The sequence below is a fragment of the Erpetoichthys calabaricus genome, chromosome 4, assembly GCF_900747795.2.
Source record: "Erpetoichthys calabaricus chromosome 4, fErpCal1.3, whole genome shotgun sequence".
NCBI lineage: Eukaryota > Metazoa > Chordata > Cladistia > Polypteriformes > Polypteridae > Erpetoichthys > Erpetoichthys calabaricus.
In genome coordinates this window covers 131046102-131066540 of record NC_041397.2, presented here as the reverse complement: position 1 = coordinate 131066540, position 20439 = coordinate 131046102, and the positions used below count along the sequence as shown (strand labels likewise).

Sequence of the window (20439 nt, the reverse complement as noted above, 5' to 3'; positions counted from 1 at the left end):
AAAATGTGTGTACCTGGAGGCTTTCCATTTGGAATCTATAATAATGATTGGCAGCAGTCGGGGCAGAGACAATCAGCAAACGCCTCTTCTCATAAAACTGGTCCAACAAAGCAGCAGCAGTTCGGACACCCACATTAATATTCATGGCTGGGATAGGGAAGACAGGGGCTATGAAATGAGCACTATAAACAAATGTGAAAAATAATGCACAAAGATCTAAAAAAAAATAAAATAAACATGTGAAGTTTTTACATAGTTCCCTGCCATAAGTCAGTTCACCATCTGAGGATGAAATTGATAAAAGCCATACAGTGCTTTCTGTGAAGAGTTGAGTAGATACAAATCTCAGTCAGTTAAATATAATTTACTGTAGCTCAGTTGGCTATTACAGTTTTTCACTGGCCTGACAGCGATGCTGCTGTACCACAAGTTACTGGCTTCCCACCAAGCCTTGCAAATCTCCACTGATAAAACAGCATTTAAATGGTTAAAGGTTCCAATTTGGTCTCCTGGTTCAAGGTCACCGTACCAACCACAGACACTTATTCTCTAATGGGTCATTGTCATCTGTAATGACTCAACTCAAGCAGCCATTGTAACAAGGCAGAAAAACACCTTTAACCAAATGTCATGATGTATACAACACACGCCTAGAGAAAAGGGCAATCAACCTGTTTTACTCTTACAGTTTTTCTCAATCGCTTTGGTGCATTTCTCAGATCAGAACTGAACTTTTCAAAACTACTCGTTCAAACTCCATATCTGCTTATTAGTTGTGCAGATCATAACAGCAAATTCTCATTGTTTTGAACAAATAGCAAAAGCTTTGTATATCCATGCAACTGATTGTGTACAATTGTCTGCTGTTTTTTACGTTCACATTTGCTATTGTCATCTCAGTCAAAATGCATTATGCTTGTTCTCTGTAATGAGTCCTTCCACTCAAAACATCTATTCATTATTTCATTGCTTTAGTCCAGTGTTTCCCAAACTCGGTCCTGAGGAACCCCTGTGGCTGCAGTTTTTAATTAAACTCCTGGGCCAATTAAGTGAACTGTTATTTCCCAAGTTCTGTGTTTTGGGAACAATATAGATATTAGAAAACTAAGTTTGCTAAAAAAAAAAAAAAAATATTAAAATGTACCAAGGAGTTATATAGGAATAATGTATTTTTTAACAGTATTTTCATCTTGATTTTCATTCTACTTTTCAAGGTGTTCTAATTGTTTAATTAATCCATTATTTACTAATTAGTGGGTCTGACGCTAAAGTAGTTGTAGCCTTTGATTATTCAGTGTTGTTTGTCAGTGTGTCTGCTCTGCTCATTTTAAATTGTCATTAATACGATAAAACAAAGTGGGAAAACTGCACAGAGAAAAGTCAAAATATAATGAAATCAACAAAAGAGAGTTGAGCATTTAAATCTATAGAAAAAGCAGAAATATTTCTAAATGTCTTATAAAAGTAAAAATCATGCTGTTATGCTTTACTGAATGTCAAATAAAAGAAAAAAAAATATCAGCTAATTAAATGAGATCAGTGTTATCAGGTGTTGTCACTGATTAGGAATCCGGTTGGAACAAAAACCTGCAGCCACAGTGGGTTCACCAGGACCAAGTTTGGGAAACACTGCTTTAGTCATTCCGTACAAAAATGATGAACTAGTCATCATAATCTGTCTAGCATATTTATTTATGCATTTGGTAAATCTGAAATTTATAACAGTATTGAGTAACTGGTCTCAGATGACTCTTAACCTATAATCATGAGGCATTACCTGAACCAACAATCAACCAGTTCTCTACAGTTGTTTAGATGTGAATTCCATAAACCTTCAATTTACTGTAGCATATACAGTATGTATATATACCACCAAGCATAACACAGATTTAATGAAACATTTTCCTACATGGTAATGGACCAACCACAAGCTAATAAACAGGCACAACAGACTGGAAGAAGGCGAGTTAGGATGCAGGGTGGAAAAGTAAGGAGACAAAATAGAGGTAGAGGAAGAGGAGGCTGAGTACACAGGGTTGTTCCTGATGAAATAAGGGCCACCATTGTGGACCACATTGTCAATCATGGTCTCACAATGGCCGAGGCTGGTCAAAGGGTACAGCCAAATGTTGGGCGAACTACTGTGTCCTCAGTCATATAAACATTTCGTCAGGGGAACAGGTGGGTACTGTAATGTAAAAATATAGTATGTATATTGTAAAGCTTCAAGTTGATGCCGTATTGTACACTAGTATATTTACTGTATGTATTTTCTCCACTTTACAATACTGTCCAAACAGGACTGCAAGACTACCTCACAGTGGTGGTCGAATGGGCATCTTTTACTATTCAACAAGAGGAGGCCATTTGTGCCATGGTGGTTGCAAATAATGACATTCGACTACAAGAGAGAACATCCCATTTTTAAGTGTCTCAACAATTGACAGAGTGCTGAAAAGACGCCAATTGAGCATGAAATGAATATACTGGGTCCCATTTCAAAGAAATGATGACTGAGTAAAGGAGCTGCGTTACCAATACGTATGTTCAGGTAAAATAGTTATTTGCATACTGTAATCTAAAGTAAACAGTATAACTTTAGTTATATTTTGGCATAGTACAATAAAGTAAGTAAAATCTGAACAGGTTTGCATCTATTTGATGAAATATGTTGTCCAAAATACTGTAAACAAAATAACATTTTACAATACAGTATGTACAATAATTATGTTTTTTTCTTCTGTTGGTGTATAGCGTATAATGGATATGGAACCACTTCATAATTTCATATATGCTGATGAGGCAGGCTTCAATCTGGCTAAAGGCAGAAGGCGTGGAAGGAATCTCATTGGTCACAGAGCTACTGTTGATATTCCAGGCCAGCGGGAAGGGAATATCACCATGTGTGCAGCCACCTCTGACAATAGTCTGCTTACTCATATTCTCCTTGTAGGCCCGAACCATACACAGCATCTGTTGACCTTTTTAGACACATTGTACAGAGATCTTATACCTGAAAACGAGAGGGGTCTAATCCAGAATGAACTCCCAAAATATGTGATCATTTGGGATGTTTGAGATCGCTCACACACCATCAGAGAGTGGTTTACTAATCATGACAGGATGATCATGGAATTTCTCCCACCCTATTCACCCTTCCTTAATCCAATTGATGAATTTTTTTCTGCTTGGAGGTGGAAGGTTTATGATCATCAGCCCCATACCCAGTTGAGCTTGCTGGATATCATGAATGCAGCATGTGAACAGATAAATATGGACTCCTGCAGAGAATGTATCCGTCGTTCAAGAAGGTATTTTCCATGCTGTATTGCTAGAGAGAATATCCGCTGTGATGAGGATGAAAATCTGTGGCCTGACAGACAAGAACGTCAGGATGTGTAAAAAACGTATGGCTATGCCCATACTAATACGTTGTATGGAGTGTTTCCTCTGTTCATTTGCACTTTTTCCTTTATGCAATTTGTTGCTGTAAAAGGCATTCTTTTCTTTACAACTATGTTACTCTAATAAATTTCTGTACAGTACAGTAAAGAACAGTATACAAAATACTGTATCACATCCAGTCACTGGCAATCAATCCCCTCAGTACTGTTTGTACTTTGTAACTTACCAAAACTATGTCTAGTACCTTTTACTGTAGTATTGAAACTGAACACACTGAAAAAATGTTAAGTCGCTTGTGCATTTTCAAACAATATTCCAAAAATCTTACTTACAGTATATCCAATCTCTTGCAATCAATCCCTGAACAGTAAACACAGTAATATGAAACTTTGCAGCATAGAAATTGTTATACCACACAGAAAATATGTTGCCTTATGGATTTTCAGACAGTATTACCAAAATCATTGTCAACATTTTCAATACAGAGCAAACGATTATTGACCATCTTGTTCATAGGCAATGGTGCAAGGATTTGTCATTCTGATGGCACTGACAGTTTCACTGACATAAATATTTGCTTTTGGGGCATAAACTAACCATTTTGAGCAAGTTACTTGCTTTTGCAGGTAATACACTGTGTTTTGCGGTTTGCACATATTGTTCTGAGAAATGCACATATTGTTGTGCAAATGTAAATTATGTTTCAAGAAATGCACCAAAGCAATTGAGAAAAACTGTAAAAAGAAAATAGTGTCTTGTAGCAGCCCTTAAAAGTACTTAATGAACATTCTTACTCCACAATGAAGAGATGCCAATCCAGACTGAATCCCTGTAATAATTCTTTAAAATTAAACACCTGCTATTCCTAAGTAATTGACTGCCCAAATAATTTGACTTTAGATGAAACGCTAAATGAACAAACAGAACTGTCCTACTGGTTTCTTAAAGTAGGGCACAGACATAATCCAGTCTTATAAATTGCGTCTGCATTTATCAAATACTAGTACTTGCATTTTAGCCTTTTCAGACCCCTTTCGGAAAGTTCCTTTGAAATCACAACAGCTGTTCTCTTTTTGGCAAATCAATAGGATACTAAAACTTCTTACTTCGGAAAATAACATCTACAACTCTGAAAGTATTTATTGAACGCCTTTTCTCTACCTTTCTCTCCTTCTCATTCTCCACTATCATCATTTCCATTGAAATATGACCTTCCAAACAAGATCCCTCTTGCCACTACTTGGGGCATATTGTGCTTAAAAATGCAATCTCCTCATTGCTTTATATAAAGAAAACTGCAAAATTACCAGTACTAACATAACATTCGATAAACAGACCCAGTGCCCAGACCATTACCAATTATGTAGGGCTGCTACAAACTTAAAAAACATGGCTGCATGTATAAGCCCAGAGGTAACTTAGTATGAAGCATTCAATTCCTATTAATGAAATTTGCAAAGCAACTGAAAGCAAGAATTTGACCATAATACCTAGCTAAGAAAAGCCTTAGGTGGACACAGATCATTTCTCACTTCACTTGTACCTCTCAAAGTTTCTAACAAAGCTAGTGCTTTACTATTATTTGATTTTCCACTCTCACATGTCTTCTGCATGATAACAGCAAGTGAAATGTTAAGCATGGCTTAACTAAGAATCATCTGAAAAAAGGCATAATAGCAAACCATTTCTGTTGAAAAGCTGAAAACTAAAGTAGCTGATATGGGAGACAGTGAACATTTTTTTAAGTTGTAATAAATAAGTTATGGACAAAGTAAAAGAGACTAGACATATCAGACAAGGTAACAGAAGACACACTGTTTGAGAGAATAGTACACAGTGTTTACTTGTGACCAGTGTGTTTTTTATGACTGAGATTTGTATAGGCGACACTGCTTAAAGCAATGATTTTCCACTTGTGAATTTCTTAGTGGGTGCCACTATTGAGGACATACTTGACAGAATCAAAAACATACAACCCACATGCTAATGCACTGAAACTGTCACTGTTTAGCATCACATTACATTTTGCTTGCATTCCATTAGCGTAGTCAATTCAGAGGCCTTGAAACCCCAACAATATTGAACATAACTGATACCGGCATTTCCCCCATTTATTTATTAAGCTTAAGGATTTTAAAAAACAACCTGTACATCATTAGTGTACAGTTAAATTGTTTACATAATGACACACACCCAGTATCAAATACGAATTAGTGGTGAGAATTAAACTTACAGTCATGTGGTCTGCACACTAACATTATTAAACTTACGTGCACAGCTTGCTTCACTACCAGCCCATGCCAGACCATACTGGCAGACTCTAGCCGTGCTTCCTTGTAGTTCATATCCTCCCATACAGGAAAACATACAGGTTGCCCCGTAGTTATTACCATCAGAATTGCACTTCATGTGCCCATTATCTGGTGGGCTCAAAGTGTTACACCTTCGAACTGGAATAAAATAAAAACAAAGAAAACAAGTCACATCCTATCTTCATCTCAGGATGGCCACTGCAAGCCTAAATATCCATCCAAAGGTTCTGAATAAAAAAAAAAAAATCAAATAGAAAATAAAAACAGAAAATTAGACTTAAAGAAAATGTACCACCTTACGTTCACTACAACTCACTAGATATTTGCTTATCAGATGCAAGCACTTTAAGCTGGTGTCACACTACACGACTTTCCAAGTGCTTTTCAGTTGTATCCTTCATTTACATAATCTTGGGGAGTGGTGGCCCATGATTGTCAGTTGTGACGCATGACATCCCCAGTGACTCAGTCATAGCAGTCTGTGACTAGCCACAACAAAATAAGACTGGCTTGATATTGTCTTAACAGGCTAGATTTTGTCTTTTTTAACATGGGCTCATTTATGTGCAAGATTTGACGACCAATAAGCGTTGAGTTGAAAGTACAATGCATACAAAATGAAAAATGGATGTTTTGGACCACGTAAACCAATGTGAGGCTTGTCTGTCTGATGTCTTGTGTTTGTTGCACCAAGACAGAGTGGATTAAAAGATGTGCTGAGACTGCAGCTGAATTTGCCATAATTGGAAAACAGGCAGCACATAAATACAACAAGCTTGTGATACTTTGAAAACATGAAACTGTGCTATAAAGTCAAGAGTGAGTCATGTAAAACGATTGTCCCCTGTGATTCATATTCTTGTAATATGACTGCAATTGTTAAGATTGACATGCTCTATGATGAAGTCATGTAGTGTGCTATTGGTCATAGTCTAAAAAGATGGCTGGGTATTCATAGAGATGACTGCAGGAGAGAATTTTGCTTTGCACTATGACTATGAATAAGACAAACACCCAGTGTCATGGAACTTGTAGAGTTCTCTCTCTCCCGCCATACTTCTGGCAGTATTTTATAGGAATATCTTGCATTAATGAAAACGACTGGAAAAAAGACATGCTGCTTAGTGCACATCATTTGAGGTGTGACGATCATTAGTGAAGTACTTTTGCCTAGACGTAAAATACACTTTTCATAAATGGGTATTTAGTAACATATAGTGGTGGAATTTCATGTTTTAATCATTAACAATTTACCAAATGAGACTGCTTTTTGGGGTTTCAGCTGAATGGACCTGTACAGTAATCCCCCACTATATCGCGGTTCTGCTATCGTGCCCCCACTACATCGCAGATTTATTAATATTACTACTACTACTTGGGGGCTCTGCCCCCTGTGCGCTTCGCTCGCCCACACCAGGTTTGGTTTACCGGATAAACAATTTAAAGAGATTGTTATTTTCATGGGTATTATTACATATGCATTATTTTCATTCTTACTTTAAAACTTTTGTAAAAACAATATTTGTCCTTTATGTCCTGCCCCGGGCATGGTTAAATCTCTTTCTCGCGGCGCTTATAAAGCTGCTCGCGTTGTGAATGGGGGGTCTGAACGCACACTAAAGAGATGTGATCGGTTCAGCTGGTGTCTTGCGGCTGCTGCTGGCCAGCTGTGTGTTGTGCTTGTTGTGCTTTGCGTCAATCACTTAAAAGCCTGTACAGCAGCTGTCCTTTTGCCATTTCATGTATCTGCTGCTCACTTTGCGAAGGGGGGGGTGCTGAACACACGCTAAGCAGAAGTGGACGGATCAGCTACTGGCTTTGTGCTGCTTCTGCCAAGATGCCTGTTCTGCTTGTCGCTCTGCGCATTGTGGAGGAGGAAGAGGAGTTAAAGGGCTGAATGCACGCTAAGGAGAAGTGCTTGGAACACCTGCTGGCTTTCTGCAGCTGCTGCCGGCAAGCTGTGTGTTCTGCTTGTTGTTGTTTTACGAGCTGGGAGCACCTGAAGTTTGTCTGCCAAAAGCATTCCAACAACTGCCAGGTTAGATGTCAGTGAACTTGCTTTAAATAGTTTGTAAGTAGGGTGTGACATGCAATGGTCACAGTCTCACAGGTTTTGCTTCCAAAAGGTTGTAATATCTAGTCTTGCATGTCGTCAAAGTGTCTCTCCGAGATAATCTGGACTCGATCACTTCGCTCAACCCCCCCGGAGGCGCGCTATGCTCCTGCCACTTGCGTCTCTCCCGCTCGTGTTGTGAAGGGGGGGGGGGGGGGGGGCTGAATGCATGCTAAGCAGAAATGGACGGATCAGCTACTGGCCAAGATGCCTGTTCTGCTTGTCGCTCTGCGCGTCGAACATTTAAAAACCTGTACAGCAGCTGTTCTTCTGTCTCACTTCCTTGTCTTGCGGGACGTTAAAATATTTTATAATAGAGAGATGTTACTCATATCCTTAGCCCGACATTCACATATCATATGTGTTTACAAAGTGTGTTTTAATACATTTACATGTGTTTAAAGCGTGTGGGATGGGTATTTTAAGGCTTAAACTATTAAAAAAATGTTTATTTATATGGTCTTTCTATATCGCGGATTTTCACCTATCGCTGATGGGTCTGAAACGTAACTTCCGTGATAGGCGGGGGAAATCACTGTTTTCTATAAAAAATATTTCAAAAATAATTCGAATTCCTTCCCCACCAACATATTCTTCTGTTGGTGGTGAAGAAAGTATACCTGTTGGTAGGGAAGAAAGTGTACACACTTTGCCTGCTTCAAAAGGTGAAATATCTCAGTTCTGTAGTACATACCCTTTTATAGCACTCTTCATCAAATGCAGGCTTAGGGTATATGTACAATTTTATAACTATAATATGAAAATAAAAAATACAAACCTCATAGTGTTTGCATACATGAACACAAAGCACCAATGGTAAACATAACAAGATCATGTCAATAATTATCTTTTACCATCATAAGCTACCATTCTATTGGTCCATCTCACAGTTTCCTAGATCAAGACTTCCCCTCAATCTTCACATTCTCTGATCTTGTTTTACTTTAAGGTGATGCTTTTAGCTAGTCTGACTTCCCTATCTGCCTCTCCTCATTCTCCTTTCATCACTCGAATTTTATGAAACTGGCACACACAAAATTTTTTTACTAAATCTCAAAATACAAAAGCAAGGATCAAAAACAAAACCCAAAAAACTAAAAGAAGTTTCTTTAATAATTAATTGGCATTTAGACAGGATTAATTAACAATGAGCTATGAGAGTTTAACATTAGGACACTGAAGCAATGGTTGCTAAAAGTGGGACATTGCAGTCATATTTGAATGATAAATTATTCATTTCAAGCAGTAATAGCCATTGGCAATATACATTAGTGATGTTTTGGCAGTATTTTAAAATCAATTTAATGGTACTATGGAAAGAAGTGCCAATTTCTATCAAAAACATGAAGATTGCTGGCGTAGTTCCAAACTTTTAGATCTGATTTACCTCTCAGTATGTCCTCTTCATTACATTTACACTGACTTGTCAGTAAAAGTATCCTGATCCACACTGCATTAAGGTGTCTCCCAAATAAACATACAATAATAAAGTGAGGGGAACAGAGTTGGAAGGGTATATACTCCAAGAAAGAGAAAGAAAATGTAAATTTATTTATAGAGCACATTTAAAACAACATCATTGATGTTGTAGCTAGAGTCAAAACATCAAAACATATAATGAACATAAAATAAAATAAATAGAAGCAAAGTACAATAAAACAAAATACAGCCAGCAGTGAGTCACCTTCTTTATCTTTAGCATTCAGTGACCTTCACTGATACATACTTAGTGTGAGGGACCATAAGAGACAACTGACCAGTCGATGATCAGATAAATAGGCAGGAGCATACCCACATACTGATTTAAAAACTAGCAACAAAATTGTGAAGTCAATTCTGAAACTAACAGGCAGCCAATGTAAAGATGAAACTATTTGAGAAAGAGAATCAAACTTTCTTGCCGCAACCAAAAAACAAGCAGCAGCATTCTAAACCAACTGCAACCTACTGTGTTATAGTGAGGTTCGTGACCCTAATTTACGACGGGAGCTGCCGATTGCCCAGCTGTGCCTTGTTTCCATTTTAAAAGTGAAGCAGAGTGTGAGAGGGGAGAGTCGTTAATCGAGAAAAAGAAAGACGTAGGTTAAATTGAGAAAGAAATGGAAGGAGCTGGTGTGAGCGAGCTAAATGAAGCAGGCTCGAGGAGGAGAAGGGAGGCAGCTGAAAAGGAGAGCCCCTTGAGAAGCGCGATGAGTGATTGCTTTGGTTGAGCAACCTGAGGAGTCAGATCAATGTGGGTTAAAAGAAGCAACTCGTGGTAGAAAACGAGGAAGGCAGAAGGGGTCGAAGAGGCTTGGGAGGAGAGCTCCAATGTGAGTGCCATGGCCATTGAGGTACCAAGCCTAAGTCTGGAGAGAGAGCTTTACTGTAGCCAAGGGACGGCAGGGACCCACACCTGTAGAAGGTCAGCTGCACCTGTCAGTAGGGCAACTCCTCTGCGGCAAGGCCCATATGGAATAAGCAAAGGAGCCACCAGTGAGAAAGAAGGAACCAGGTTCTTTAGTAAAGACAGTTTCCTGTCATCTGATTTTAACCTTGTTTATAATGGATTTATTTATTCTGATTTTAACCTTCACAGATGCACCTTTTTATGGATTATTTATTTATTATGGATATGGGAAGATTACACTTTTTGAACACCAGTTTTGGACTTGTTTTTATAACACTATCCCCTTGCTTCATGTGTGTTTTGTCCTCATCTGCCATGCTCATCCGGTTAGGTTATCAGCGGTGTCGGGTTCAAGAGGCTTTCATTAAATGAAGAGGGAGCAAGGAGTAGCAAAACTTTACATAGGCTGTTACAGACTCTAAGCAAATGTATGTTTATATCATATAATAGTAATAATAACAGCAGCTCACTACTCATAATGGTAAATGTGGAGAAGACCCAGAATCAAAGTAGTCATGCAATTGATAAATGGGCTTTGGTTTATACATATTGACAGCAACATGAAATTGAATCATTTTTTTCTCTTTGGTTATATTCTTAAATAAAGGTACACTTGTTTTGTTATACCTTTTGTGAAAGTACTTATTTGATGTTTGAACTTCAGTCTTTATACATTATACAGTTCACGTCAACATTTTATCAGTTATTACTATAACATGAAAAAAGTTTCTGTTTTAGTTATGTGTTCAACATTTCTTGCCTTGCATTTTCTGTCATCCTACATTTATCCAGATTGTTGTAGAAACAGAACACACATGAAATGTATGTATTCCAAATATCGATATATTATTTACCCTATGCAAATCAAAGCACCTCACACCCAGATAAACAGACATGAGCTCTGAGAATTTTGTGTCTCACTTCAGCTGTGTTGGTGGGGGATGGGATAGCAGGTTCTGAGCTGACTGACACATTTGCAAAACAAAGACACTGATGAAGAGGAGCGAAGGAATTTAAGGTGGCTCAGGCATTACAACTTTTTTTCGTAGGCTTCAGGGATTCTAGAGTTAACAACATGAAGTACATAACCAGTAGGGACAATGCCAGAGAAGATAGTATCAATTTTGCTGATAAAGAATGAAAGAATGAAAGAAACTGTTCACATAACAGAACAGCACTATTTAATTCCGTCACTGAATGGGGATAAACAGCCACGTTAATTGCATTAAATAAGACCCTAGGTTTATTAGAATGAGAGGATTCCAAATCTGTGAAGAAATCATGTAAAGATTTAACACTAGAATTGCCAGTGCCTACGAAAAAACTCATAGATCCGGCCCACCTTAAATCGCTTCTTAAATCCATTCGCACCTCTCTGCCAGCGTCTTTTGTCATCTAAATGTGCTGATAAACACAAGCTGCGAGCAGCCGGCTATTCCATCCCCCCACCGACTTAGAACGTGCACGAACTTCTCCCAGCTCATGCCTTGATTGATTATCTGGGAGTGAAGTGGAGTTTTAGAGTGGAAATAATAGATTGTTATTTGGAACGCAAGCATTTCATGTGTGTTCCGTTTCTACAGTAATCTGTGTAAACACATTGTTAAAACAGAAACTTTTTCATATTTTAGTAATAAATGTTACAAAATGTAGGCATAAACTATAAAATGTGTGAAGCCTGAAGCCCAAAGATCAAATAAACACTTTCACAAAAGGTTCAAGAATGGTATGACAGCTTCCGTGGCGTAACACTAAGATTTGCTGACTCAGAGCACAGCAGACTTGCTGTGCCTCAGAGACCCGAGTTTGATTCCCCACTGGAGAGAAAATGTTATTTTTTTTTCTTGTAAATCTTCGCCGCTCTGCCTGCCTGCCTAAACTCCCTGTCTATCTATATAGTAATAACAGTAGTTTTATTATTATATAGCAGCTTCCCTGTCTGCCTATCACATAGTGCCTTTCCTTCCTATCTATCTATATATCTATCCCCTTAGCTGTTTTTTTATATATCTATTATACAGTGCCTATGTGGTGCCAAACAGGCAATTACAATGATTTTCAGAATATATAAAGTCATTCCTGAATATATAAAGTCAGTGTCAGAATATATAACCTCATTCCTGAATATATAAATTTAAACTTAAACATTATATTGATATTGATTGAAACGACTCTGCACATTTTTAGTAAACTCAATGAGTTCCTAATACAACGTAATGAACTAAGTTAAGAAAAACATCTTCAGAAAAATATTTTAAAAAAACCTACTGTTCAGTTAATTTATTCACAATGATGTATGTGGCCAGCATTTTGAACACTATATTTATTTATTCTTTTTGTATGGGCGCATTTTTTGATGAACCTCACAAGTGCAATCAACTCTGAGCGGCTTCTGTCGAAGTTTAACTTTCACTAGTACGAGTGAAATGACAAGCACAGAAATTTTATATATTCGGGAATGATTTTATATATTCCAACGCTGACTTTATATAATCAGGCTTTGACGTTATATATAATCGGGAATGATTTTATATATTCAAGTTTTGACTTTATATAATCAGGCTTTGACTTTGCATATTTGGGAATGACTTCATATATTCCGACACTGACTTTGTATATTCGGTAATGACTTTATATATTCTAACTCTGACTTTATATATTCAGGAATGACTTTATATATTCAAGTTTTGACTTTATATATTCCGAAAATCATTGTAATTGCCTGTTTGGCACCCCATATGCACTATATAATAGATATATAAAAAAACAGCTAAGGGGATAGATATATACATAGATAGGAAGGAAAGGCACTATATGATAGGCAGACAGGGAAACTGCTATATAATAATAAAATTACTGTTATTACTATATAGATAGACAGGGAGTTCAGGTAGGCAGGCAGAGCGGCGAAGTTTAAAAAAGAAAAAAAATAACATTTTCTCCCCAGCGGGGAATCGAACTTGGGTCTCTGAGGCACGGCAAGTCTGCTGCACGCTGAGTCAGCAAATCTTACCGGTACACCACGGAAGCTCTTGTATCGTTCTTGAACCTTTTGTGAAAGTGTTTATTTGATCTTTGGACTTCAGGCTTTACACATTTTATAATTTATGCCTACATTTTGTAATATTTATTACTAAAATATGAAAACGTTTCTGTTTTAACAGATTACTGTAGAAACGGAACACACATGAAATGCGTGTGTTCCAAATAACGATCTATTATTTCCACTCTAAAACTCCACTTCACTCCCAGATAATCAATCAAGGCATGAACTGGGAGAAGTTTGTGCACGTTCTAAGTCGGTGGGGGGATGGAATAGCCGGCTGCTTGCAGCTTGTGTTTATCAGCACATTTAGATGACAAAAGACGCTGGCGGAGAGGTGCGAATGGATTTAAGAAGCGATTTAAGGTGGGCCGGATCTATGAGTTTTTTCATAGGTTCTGGTAATTCTAGTGTTAAATGCATCCTGGAAGTTGAACAGAGAAGTCCTAAAAATCTGCTTACATACAGTCAACCTATGTTTCTTCTAATACTGTTCAGCTATTCTACAAGCACGATGCAGCTGCTGTGTAGTGTTATTAAAACAAGCAGCATTTCTTCCATTTTTGCAGTGTATCTTGAATGGAGCAATTGAGTCTAAAATTGTTTTACATGATGAATTTAAAGCTAAGACAGAATCATCAATACTATCACACTGGCCTTGTATATCAAGACTGAAGAATATGGTTTTAAAAATCAGATACAATAGAATTTAAAATGCAAGAATAACGTGGGGCACAGCTTGTAGTGGTAACGTCAACAGTAATACTTAAATCTATTGTTAGAGAAAAATGATCAGTAAAAGGAATGTCACATATATCAATATTGTTAACTGAAATACCATGTGTAAGAACGAGATCATATTTTCGCACGTGTTGAGTTAAGTTCTGAGGACGTGCTCGGGAGACGTTGCCAAAGGTTGCCACAGCAGATTATCTTCACATATCTTTCTGTCCTCTGCATCTTGTTCCGTTACACCCATCACCTGCATGTCCTCTCTCACCACATCCACAAACCTTCTCTTAGGCCTTCCTCTTTGCATCTTGCTTGGCAGCTCTATTCTTAGCATCGTTCTCCCACTATACTCAGCATCTCTCCTCTGCACATGTCCAAACCAACGCAATCTCACCTCTCTGACTTTGTCTTCCAACCGTCCATCCTGAGCTGACTCTCTAATGTCCTCATTTCTAATCCTGTCCATCTTCGTCACACCAAGTGCAAATCTTAGCATCTTTAACTCTGCCACCTCCAGCTCTGTCTCCTGCTTTCTGGTCAGTACCACTGTCTCCAACCCATATAACATAGCTGGTCTCACTACCATCCTGTAGACCTTCCCTTTCATTCTTGTTTGTATCAGCCTGTCACAAATCAATCCTGACACTCTTCTCCACCCATTCTACCCTGCCTGCACTCTCTTTTTCACCTCTCTTTCACAATCCCCATTACTCTGTACTGTTGATCCCAAGTATTTAAACTCATCCACCTTCGCCAACTCTACTCCTTGCATCCTCACCATTCCACTGACCTCCCTCTCATTTACACACATGTATTCTGTCTTGATCCAACTGACCTTCATTCCTCTCCTCTCTAGAGCATATCACCACCTCTCCAGGGTCTCCTCAACCTACTCCCTACTATCGCTACAGATCACAATGTTATCAGCAAACATCATGGTCCACGGGGACTCCTGTCTAATCTCGTCTGTCAACCTGTCCATCACCATTGCAAATAACAAAGGGCTCTGAGGCGATACCTGATGTAATCCCACCTCTACCTTGAATGCATCTGTCACTCCTGCCGCACACCTCACCACAGACACACTTCCTTCGTACATATCCTGTACAACTCATACATACATCTCTACCACCCTCAACTTCCTCATACAATACCACAACTCCTCTCGGGGCACCCTGTCATATGCTTTCTCCAGGTCCACAAAGACACAATGCAACTCCTTCTGGCCTTCTCTATACTTCTCCATCAACATCCTCAGAGAAAACATCGCATCTGTGGTGCTCTTTCTTGGCATGAAACCATACTGCTGCTCACTGCTCACTATTCATCACCTCACTTCTTAACCTAGCTTCCACTACTCTTTCCCATAACTTCATGCTGTGGCTCATCAATTTTATCCCCCTGTAGTTACTGCAGTCCTGCACATCCCCCTTATTCTTAAATATCAGCACCAGTACACTTCTTCTCCACTCCTCAGGCATCCTCTCACTTTCCAAGATTCCTTTAAACAATCTGGTTAAAAACTCCACTGCCATCTCTCCTAAACACCTCCATGCTTCCACAGGTATGTCATCTGGACCAACGGCTTTTCCATACTTCATCCTCTTCATAGCTGTCCTTACTTCCTCCTTGCTCTTCCTGATTCACTATCTCCACATCATCCAACCTCTTCTCTCTCTTGTTCTCTTTATTCATAAGCCTCTCAAAATACTCTTTCCATCTGCTCACTTGGAACACACTATCCTCGCTTGTGAGTACGTTTCCATCTTTATCCATTATTACCCTAACCTGCTGCACATCTTTCCCAGCTCGGTCCCTCTGTCTAGCCAATCGGTACAGGTCCTTTTCTCCCTCCTTAGTATCCAACCACTCATACAACTCATCATACGCCTTTTCTTTGGCCTTCGCCACCTTTCTCTTCACCTTGCGCCTTATCTCCTTGTACTCTTGTCTACTTTCTGCATCTCTCTGACTATCCCACTTCTTCTTTGCCATTTTCTTCCTCTGTATACTCTCCTGTACTTCCCCATTCCACCACCAGGTTTCCTTTTCCTCCTTCCTCTGTCCAGATGTCACTCCCAGCACCCTTCTTCCCGTCACCCTTACTACATCTGCTGTAGTTTCCCAACTGTCTGGTAATTCTTCACTACCACCCAGTGCCTGTCTCACCTTCTCCCTAAACTCAACCTTGCAGTCTTCCTTTTTAAACTTCCACCATTTGATCCTTGGCTCTGCCCTCACTCACTTCCTCTTCTTGATCTCCAATGTCATCCTACAGACCACCATCCTATGCTGCTTAACTACACTTTCCCCTGCCACTACTTTGCAGTCTTCAATCTCCTTCAGACTGACTCTTCTGCATAGGGTGTAATCTACCTGTGTGCATCTTCCTCCACTCTTGTACGTCACCCTATGTTCCTCCCTCTTCTTAAAATACATATTCACCACAGCCATGTCCATCCTTTTTGGCAAAATACACTATCCTTTGACCTTCTTCATTCCTCTCCTTGACACCATACCTACCCATCACCTCCTCGTCTCCTCTGTTCCCTTCACCAACATGTCCATTGAAATCTGCTCCAATCTCCGCTTTCTGTCCCTTGGGTACGCTGTTTATCACTTCATACAACTCACTCCAAAAATCTTCTCTCTCATCCATTGCACACCCAACTTGCAGGGCATATGCACTTACAACATTCATCATCAAACCTCCAATTTCCAGCTTCATAATCATTTGTTGGACACTCTTTTCACCTCCAGAACACTCTTGACATACTGTTCTTTCAGAATAACCCCTACTCCATTTCTTCTCCTATCCAAACCATGATAGAACAATTTGAATCCACCTCTGATTCACCTGGCCTTTATCCCCTTCCATTTAGTCTCTTGCACGCACAATATATCAACCTTCCTTCTCTCCATCATATCTGTTAACTCTCTCCCCTTAACAGTCATACTGCCAACATTCAAAGTTACTACCCTCGGTTCCACTCTCTTTACCTTCCTCCTCTCCTCCTGCCTCCGGACATGTCTCCCCCCTCTTCTTCTCCTTCTTCGGCCTATGTGTGGCCTACAAACCAGCCCTATGATGAGTTGAAATCTAACTAACCAATGTAGACTTCAGTGATAATGTTTGAAGTACACCATGCAATGCGTATACAGTATTTCTGTTATATGCCATTTGGTATGTGATTCGTAAAAGTAGTATTGATGCTTGTGATGTGCCATCTGTTGGCATGACAAATGCAATACATTTTACTACTACAAATGTTGTGATGTGCCATTTTTTGGAATGGCAGAGACATATCAACCAGATGGACATACAGACAGATACATATACACTTATCTTTTTTATTAAGGTGGATTACTGGCATTGCCAGAGGCAAAATGGATAATTAATTAACCTTCCTACTCCTACAGCGGTAATTTTATACATTATAGCTGGAGTTCATTTTTTTTAGGGTTTGGCAAAGGCTGAGCTGCCAACGCAATGAAAGTAGTATAACAAAAATTTTAACCACTGCTGTTTACTCCTCTAAAATGTTTTTAAATAATGATCAGTTCTATGGCTGAGTGAATGATGCGCACTGCAAGATTCACTGTTACCAGAAGAACTGTTTAAACTGAGAAAAGACAGGAATCTTCCCAAAATAATAATCACATCATTACCACAGTGGGGATGGAAATGACTAATGGTTGATGTTTCATTTGTCACTTATTACACTGTGTAATGAGAAAGATTTTATTGTATCTTTATTAGCTTTTCAATCAACTGTTTATTGAATATTTATTAAAACAAAACAGACTGATCCATGAACAAAATAATGCAGAATAGATACATCTATCTCTTATGCTCATGGTGCTCAAGCCTTAGTCAGTCCACCTATCATGGTATAGGTCATTCACTGACTAACAACTGACCAGAAACTTTGACTTCGGTCTAGTAAATTACAATAGACAAGGTACATTTCCATCCAAAAATACATTAATTTTCATTTCATACAAATCAAAATAAAATATCATTGATATGACTCTAGTATATTAACATGAATGTCACAACAGTAGCTAGGAAAGGGTAACTCTTAGAAAGCAGCATTGATTAATTTAATCCTAAAATCAGTCACACAGATTTTCCTCCCATCTCAATACAGTCTTGATTTTCCTACTCCATTGAACTTGTAAAATTAGCACCAGGGGTGCAACTCCTACCTCGAACCCTCACTGAGAATTTGCAAGTCGCTTTGTTCCCTGCTCTGTCGAACACGGTGTACTGGATTTTATGATCACCTTCAGGAAAGTAAGAGCCAGGAGGTAATCCTTTCAAAACGACACTGAAGTTTAAGGGGGTAAAAAGAAAAAAGAAAGAGACACTTTTACCACTTATTAAAATAACTTACAATATAATCAGTAATTAATCTTTGCATACATAGGGAAAGGTGTTTAAAATAAAGACACTTCATGCAAAAAAGTGCCTACAAATACTAACTATTAAAGAAATCTAGCTTTTAATACTTAATATGATGGAAATTTTGGCACATGTAACAGAGATCATTATATCAGAAGATTTCAAATCAAAACATTTAGCCTTACCTTTCCCGTGCAGTGCTAACGTTGCAGGGCTATGGAAGCACCTTATTTATATGGTGGTATGTGCCTTATTTGTTTAATCCCAACAGGCAAAAAGAAAACAGAATGTCTCAAAGAGTCATATATACAATGCCAAAAAATACATCTTTAAAGTTTTATATTTGGCATAAGACAGGTGTAAATCACATTCTGAACGTGCAGTGTAAACATCTAAAATAAAATTTAAGAAAAAAAACTAACTGGTGTTACAGTCCTACAAAACCAGCACTCTGCATTATTTCACTCTATAAGTTTTCTAAGCTCCAATTGACAGACATCCAATTTGGTATACTGGAAGACACAGATCAATAGCGTGGTTAGTCTAATATCTAATATCAAGGGATTTATTGCTTGTGTGTGTGTGTGTGTATGGATTTGTGAGTGATGGTGATGCTGTCTATATTGTGAAGAATTTGTCTATGATAAATAATTGCTTCAGCTAAGGAAACATGCTTTAACACTGGAGTAAGTAGTATTTCACATATGTTTAATCAAATCAAGGGGATACTGTACCCCATCACTTCAGAATTAATGAGAAAGAAATATCGACTACAACTTCTACCACCTGAAGGTAATGGTGAGGCCTCTGGAACTGGGCAGATTTACAATAGAATGCCAAACATCTCCCACATAGAATTTTTAGAAATGGATTAGCCATGACATTTTTTTTATCCCAAAGCGGTTGTCAGAAATGGCTACAAAGTCATATTGGAAGTGTTCTCAGGCAGAGTTAATATGTGTGCATGCATGAAAAAAGAGGGAGGTAGTAAAGGAGCAGATGTTGTGGGAAGATTTTAATGCAAATCAGTTGTGGGTCAAGTCAGGTACAAATGGAATTGTGCAGGCAAAGCTGAAATACCAAAAATATTTCCACCAATTGTCTGATCACTATGTATACACTCCACCAGTTGGCCCCAAGAACCCCCTACTTCAAATTACTCTACACCTCATAGGTAAGGTGAAAGAAAAACATGGAAAAGAAAATAGGAAAAAGAATAATTTATGTATCAATCTCTTATTGAAGAATAATTTGCAGTAAAATTCTGAACCAGGCATTATATGTTTAAGAAATACAATCTAACACATCAACCCTAAAAAATCTAAATAGCAACAAGGTGGTTTAAGAATGGACAAAACATTATTTATAATCTGAAAGCAAAAGATGCAAAAAGTTTTGACAAAACCTAAGTAAAATTAACTCCCAAGATGACAAAAATTATACTGTACATAAAAATAGCTTTGATCAACAATTTCAGCATTATCTGTAAAATAAAAATAACACTTCAATTACTATGTTTTTAAATTGTTTTATCATACACAGTAAATTATAGAACTCGAGGTTGTATTTTTTCTATATTCATCTCTTTGAAACGGTCTTTTCAAGTTACATCAAACATCCACAAACTAAGCAAACTTCTCTAGTACTTTTATTTTAGGCATTTTTAGGAACTTCCAACGCCAAATGAGATATACAATTTGTCCAGTATGCTTTGGGCATGCCCCTGAATGTTCTCTTAGTGAGACATACCTCTTACTGGGGTATTTTCTCTGTAAAAGTACATCAGCTGACTGGCTCCTCTCAGTCTGGAAAATCAGCAGCTTCATTCCAAGGTCTTCTGGATTGTCAAGCTCCTCATCCTCTACGCAAGTGGGCCTAGCAACTCTTACATTTTTTTTGTCATTACTGAAAGGGATGCTAAATTCTAAGCCATGTCTAAAGTCCTACTTCCTGCCTCTCAAACGTACTCCAAAACAAGATGCACTTCCACTAGTCAATCTCGCAATCACTCAACAACAAGACTCTGAGGTACTGAAAATA

The 20439-nt window shown here is 38.3% G+C and overlaps 1 protein-coding gene across 2 annotated transcripts in view; it reads right to left on the bottom strand.

Moving 5' to 3' along the window:
- The window catches only part of srpx (sushi-repeat containing protein X-linked), a 118976-nt gene that overhangs the window by 18168 nt on the left and 80369 nt on the right, over positions 1–20439 (bottom strand). For both annotated transcript variants that reach the window (XM_028799791.2, XM_028799793.2), the window contains 3 exons: positions 18204–18325; positions 5676–5855; positions 14–147 (listed from right to left, as the gene is read on the bottom strand). In XM_028799791.2, the coding sequence (XP_028655624.1) occupies positions 14–147; positions 5676–5855; positions 18204–18325 (436 nt within the window). The remainder of the gene's footprint in view (positions 1–13; positions 148–5675; positions 5856–18203; positions 18326–20439) is intronic.